A 6,083-nucleotide genomic window follows, 5' to 3' on the forward strand; every position below is an offset into this window, starting at 1 on the left:
CTACCTTGGTGGCCTCCCAGGGGTGAGAGATGAAAATCTGGGCCCTTCCAGACTCTAATAGGATTGTCTTGGGTGAGACTGAGGAACAAGTATTTGTATAGACATGATTTAATTTCTTTTGGATAAATACCTACAAGTGCAGTGGAGGGATCATAAAGTAGGTACATATTTACCTTTTTAGAAAACGCCTATCTTTTTCTCAAGATAGATACATGTTTGCAATAATGAATGTAGAATTATTTTGTAGTAGCCAGTATCAAAAGATTATTTTTAGGGATTTGCATATAATGGAATTCACATATAAACCCACAAAAAGCTTCTATATAAATAGCAAGGTGATATAATTAGACCATTCCTCAAAAGGAAATGCTTAGAAAATAAAAACTAAGGGGAAATATTGGCATTTATGAAATAACATTTCATTGTTTTTATTTCAGTCTGGTTAACTCTTGTAATTACAAAAAACATTTTAATGATTACATGGTCATGAAATACAATACTGAAGACAACTATTTCTTTTTCATTTTATAGACAATCCACTGCTTGTTGTGAGGCCACCAGGTAAGTTTCTCTCTTGATAAAGTTGTCAAGTTGAATATTGAATAGAAGATTGTTATAATTACTCACAAGTGGAAATGCTGGACTATTTTTACATTTTCATAGTTTTCTGCCAGTTTCCAGGGTTTCCTTGTACCCTGTCAAAGGCCTATATCATGATCCAGGGAAAAGAATGATCTGGGAATTTTTTAACAGAGCCAAAAAAAAACAATGTCTTCAAACAAAATCATTATGGGGTGGTCAATATCTATGAAATATTTACATTTAATAATTGACATCATCCTTTTGAATATTTCAAATGGATCAAACGATAGCAAAATATGCAAGTGTATAACAAATTTTTACTGCACTTTTCAAACAAACTAGGAAAGCCCCCTTGCTTGACTTCACAGCAGGGTTGATGAGTGATAAGACCAGAAGGAGGCTGAGGAACTTCAGGAATGGGGAGTAGGATAGCAAATTTGCCCCCAGAGTTTATTTTTCCTTGAGGCTTAAAGGATTTCTTACTCCCAGAATACTTTAGTGAAGGGATTCACTATATTCGGGTAAGCTGTATTTCTAAATCATATTCAGGTGAAAGAGACTACTGATTATTCGTTAGTGCAAGAAAGAAGGGGAGAGAGAAAGAGGGCACTCCTTCCAGAAGTGGGAGCACTTCACCCCAAAAAGCCCTGAAAGGAAGGGAAGCCAGGGAACTTACTGGTACTTTGGGCCGTAATGAGCCCTGTGGCCACCTCCCTCAAGGTGTATCTGCACTGTCTAGGTGGTGAGCCCATCTGGATCCCATTTGCTTTCAAACATGACCCTGGCCACACCGACTGCCACGGGAGGCAATACGTGAAGCGGACATGGTACAGAAAGTTTGTGGGAGTCGTTCTTTGCAATTCACTGAGGTATAAGATCTACCTCAGTGACAACCTGAAAGGTAGGTCTTTGAGGATGGTCAACTCTGGCAAGTATGAAAGGGTTCCATTCTATTGGGTAGTCGCTTCACATTGAGGCGTGGGCCCATTGTGTCTCACTGGCTTGAATATACATCACTTTTGTGGGCTAGTTCTTACACTGATATCCAGAAACACGAAAGTCATTTTTTTTGCCATTAACTCAGTAATAATTTGTATGAGTACAAGCTGGAAATCTAAGTTCCCCTTCCAGTCCCCGCCATTGCCACAACTTCACAGAGAAAAAAAATGTAGATAGTGAACTTTAGCATCAAGTACTCTTTGTTCTGTCTCTGAATAAAAACATTGTTTTATCCTGGTAAAGAATTAAAACAAAGAATAACAATTAACTTGCAGTACTAACATTTTCAAGATAGCCTTTCTACAGAGATGGTTTTGACTCACCTCCTACACAAATTTCATTTTTATTTCAAAATTTACATAACCGTTAATTTTTTAGTACACACATTAAAAAAAATCCCTCAACTGGTCTATATTTTGTCATAAGTCAGGTTTTTTTTGGGGGGGGGAGGGGAAAGTGTTTTCATTAGTGTTGATCATTTCAAGACTATGTCGCCAAAGAAAAATCTCCCTATCAGCCCCCACTCTGGCAGTTTCTCAGCATATATGCCTCTCCCAACAACCTCTGTCTCCTTGCTTCTCCCTGCTCTTTCTTTCCTTTCCCTCCCACCGCCCCTTTTCCTCCCCTGCTTTACAATTCTTGAAAGAGCTGAACAGCCATCTCTGGTATCCCAGGGTTGGGAGAGCAACTTTGCCCTACTGTGCAGCTGCGATTCAGGACCGCGGACAGTGTCCCATGCCAGACACGTACCCCACCGCTAGTTGGGTCTGAGACCAGGTCCTTCTATTCTTGTAGATCTTCACATCTTTCATAAATATTTTATATGATATTCTGTGACTATTGTAGTTTATTCCTTTTTTAAACTAAGGAGTATAAAGGTCTACTATGTATAACCTGTATTTGTTATAATATAAATAAATTCCATTTATTGAACACATCAGTATTTAGCACTCATGATCTCACTGAATCCTTACAACACTTATGAAGATGGTGCCATTATCACTGCTGTTCAAACATGGAAAGTACAGCACATAGAATTAAGTAATACATCCAGTTCAAATAGTCTCCAAAACTTGTGCAAACCAGTTGTGACATCTTTTGACCAGTCGCTGGCCTGTTATGTTCTTTATTCAGACACATTCTACAGCATTGGTGACAGCTGGGGGAGAGGTGAAGACCATTGCCAATTTGTGGATTCACATCTTGATGGAAGAACAGGGCCTCAATCCTACATAGAAGGTCTCCCTACCATTCCAGGTAATGCCAACAAAGGCCTGATGTGTTACACTGGGGGTGGGAGTGGATGGCTAATATAGGGGGAAATTCATGGTAGTTTTGCCACTTGAAGATGGATATTGGCAGAATTTGGAATCATAAAAATAAGGAATTGACAAAATATTCCCACCATGTGCTGAAATGGGATGTGGATTTGGGAGGTGAGGGGTACAGAGGGAGATTACTAAGAGTGAACCACTTTATTTAAAGTGCAGATGATGACAAGGGTGATATCGTACAATGGTCCTATTGCCAGGAAATGTGCAGATTATAGTCATAGGTCAGAGGGCCACTCAGAGTCTGTCAGGGAGAGTTTTCAGAAAAGACAGTCTGGGTCAAGTGATAAAGTCTACCTAGAAACGCAAAGGTTGGAGGCCCTCCCAATCGGGCAATGGCAATGACAGAGAAAGAAAGATAAATGCAAATCAGCCATGAAATGCTGCAGGAGAAAATGTCTCAACTGTTGGATAATGGCAACACTATGAGTGAGAACGAGTATATTCACAGCAAAGGTTAACAACTGTCATATGTTTTAAACTCATCCAGCCCCCAAACCAACAAAGAAGTAGAACAACTGAGTGAAGTCTGACACTCTCCTGCTGTGTCCTTGTCTTGGTGATCTGACCTTTGCATGACCTGAGATGGTCTGTCTATCAACTTTCTTAGTTTGGAGAAAAATAGCATAGGTGGCATACAAGCTACCCATTTCCAAAGAATTAAAATATAGTATAATAGGGGCCTCCCTGGTGGCTCAAGGGGTTAAGACGCAACCTGTGAAGCTGACCAAAGCCACTGCAGCATGAGTTCGATCCCTGGCCAGGGAGCAACCCACATGGCTTAGCAGACCTCCCCTGACACGCCTGCTGCTCCCCTCAGCAGTGTGTTTCAGTCAATCTGCCTGTTCTGTTCCCCACTCCATCTCTGGTGAATCCTCTTATCCTCCCATACCTCTGGCCTGTACTCCAATTATTGAATGCATAAATAAATAAATCTTTAATAAAATATAGTAAAATACACAAAACAGTATAAAATAAGTGTATTACTCAGGGTTCTCCAGAGAAACTGAACCAATTAGAAAGGGAAGTGGGAGGAGAAATTGATATATGTTAAGGACCTGACTCACTAGATTGTAGAGGCTGCCAAGTCCAACTTGCAAGTCGACCAGCAGCTAGAGACCCAGGCAAGGGCTGCTGTTGTAGGCAGCATCCAAGGCAGTCTATGGCAGAGACCCTCCCTCTTTGGGGGGTCAGTCCTCTTTTATTAGGGCCACCAACTGATGGGAAAGGCCCAGCTATATTGTGGAGTGTTCCCTGTTTTAATCAAGGTCTGCTGATGTAAACATTCATTTAACCTAAATCATCCTTTCACAGAAACACCTGAATACTATTTGACCAAGTACCTGGGTATCATAGCCTAGTCAAGCTGACACACACAATTAACCATCATGCTATTCTACAAAACCCATCCCACTTGTTAATTGTCTCAAGCTCTGTGGTGCCTCAGGGTTACTATTCTATGCATGACTCATACTTCAGAGCATTTCTATGACTGGTCCCAGATTTGGCTCTCAACAGAGGCTGCTGGTTAGTCAATGCTTTTGCAGGTAGAGTGGCAGGTAACCTTTCATTTACAGTGAACAGGCCCAAAGCAGGGGGAGCAGTTGTTCAACTGCAAGTGTAAGGAGGTTGGACCATCACATTTCTACTTCAAGGGAGAGATGGTGATAAGTAGTTTTTCCTTTGAGATGTTTACTCTATAGATCTCAGAGTCCAGCACAGTAAACCTTGGAGGACTGAGCTTAGGTGGCCACAAAGCACTGTGAGGACCCGTGAGACTCTGGTAACTTGCGCTTGCCCCTGCTCGGGGCCTGCTCTGCAGTGAGCACTCCAGAGCTATTGGCTAAAATCTTCTACTTGTGCATAGAGAGAAGAGAACTGAATGGAGGTGGTAAGCATAAGAATTGCTCCTTTTGGTTTGGGCACTTCTGAGGCTACTATTCTGGCACCAATTTTGAATGTGGGCTTTTCCACCACCAAGTGATTCTCCAACATCACCTAAGTGTCCTCAATTAAATTCTGACACTCTCTGCCCAGACCTGGTGTCAGATCTCTCAGGTGAAAGGCTCAGTCCTACAACATTCCCCTCCCCACCCCTTTTCAGGTACCAGTTACAGGCCCAGGTTATTACTTGTGTTTCTGATCCATTAGTTACAGGTTGGAGGCTCCAGACCCCCTCCTCTGGTTCAATTAATTTTCTAGAGCAACTCACAGAACTCAGAGGCATTTTACCTACTAGATTGCCAGTTCACTATAAAAAATATGTAACTCAGGAGCAGCCAGATGGATGGAAGAGATGCACAGGGCAAGGTAACCGGGAAGGGGCACGGAGTTTCCATTCCTGTCTGGACCACTGGTCTCCCAGCACTTCCAGAGTTATTGGTACCCAATAGCTATTGGTACCCATAGTTCACCTTCCAAACCATATTCTTAAGGAAGTCTCATTACATAAGCATGATTGATGAAATCATTGGCCATTGGTGATTGAATTCAAGCTCTTGCTCCACTCTGGAGGTCGGGGTGGGGGGTGGGTGGGACTAAAAGTTCAGTCCCCCAAATCATGTGGCATGTGGTTGGTACGTTGGCGAGCAGTCCCCATCCTTAGGTGCTTTTCAAATGTCACCTCATTACCATAAACTCAGGTGTGGCTAAAGGAGCTTAATGTGATTATCAAGACATCTTTATCATTCTTACCACTTAGGAAATTCCAAGGATTTTAAGAGTTCTGTGCCAGGAGGTGGGAACAAAACCAAGTATACTTCCTATCATAACCACAGTATCATGTATGCATTTTCTTTCCTCTCCTTCTTTTATCCCTCCAGGCTATTATCGCCAGTACCGCCAGGAGCCTGTCAGCTTCGGCAGCATTGGCTTTGGAACCCCCTACTACTATGTGGGCTGGTACGAGTGTGGGGTCTCCATTCCCGGGAAGTGGTAACCACAGAAGGATCAAGTGAACGTTCGCTCTGCCCGGTCCCTCGACTTACTTGCACTAGGGGCTGTGAACAGGAAAAGAAAGACTGTGTCCCCAGCCCCCCTGTCAGCCACATGATGGACACTGGACTTTTCGGGCATCTTCTGTCTGGAACTCAGTCCTACTTCCTGGCCTGGACTTCACACAGATTCCTTGTTAGCTGTTAACTTCGCTTCTCTTGTTTGCTTTAGGCGACA

General features: G+C 42.6%; 1 protein-coding gene across 1 annotated transcript in view; it reads left to right on the forward strand.

The window, feature by feature from the left end:
- Positions 1–5,850, forward strand: part of FNDC1 (fibronectin type III domain containing 1) — a gene marked incomplete at both ends in the record, with an annotated part of 78,858 nt that extends 73,008 nt beyond the window's left edge. Inside the window, 4 exons of the mRNA XM_084257199.1 lie at positions 532–561; positions 1,322–1,483; positions 2,716–2,838; positions 5,735–5,850. Coding sequence (XP_084113325.1) covers positions 532–561; positions 1,322–1,483; positions 2,716–2,838; positions 5,735–5,850 — 431 coding nt within the window. The remainder of the gene's footprint in view (positions 1–531; positions 562–1,321; positions 1,484–2,715; positions 2,839–5,734) is intronic.
- Between the last annotated feature and the right edge of the window lie 233 nt (positions 5,851–6,083).

The sequence above is a fragment of the Talpa europaea genome (assembly GCF_964194135.1).
Source record: "Talpa europaea genome assembly, chromosome: 2".
In the NCBI taxonomy this organism is placed as follows: Eukaryota; Metazoa; Chordata; class Mammalia; order Eulipotyphla; family Talpidae; genus Talpa; species Talpa europaea.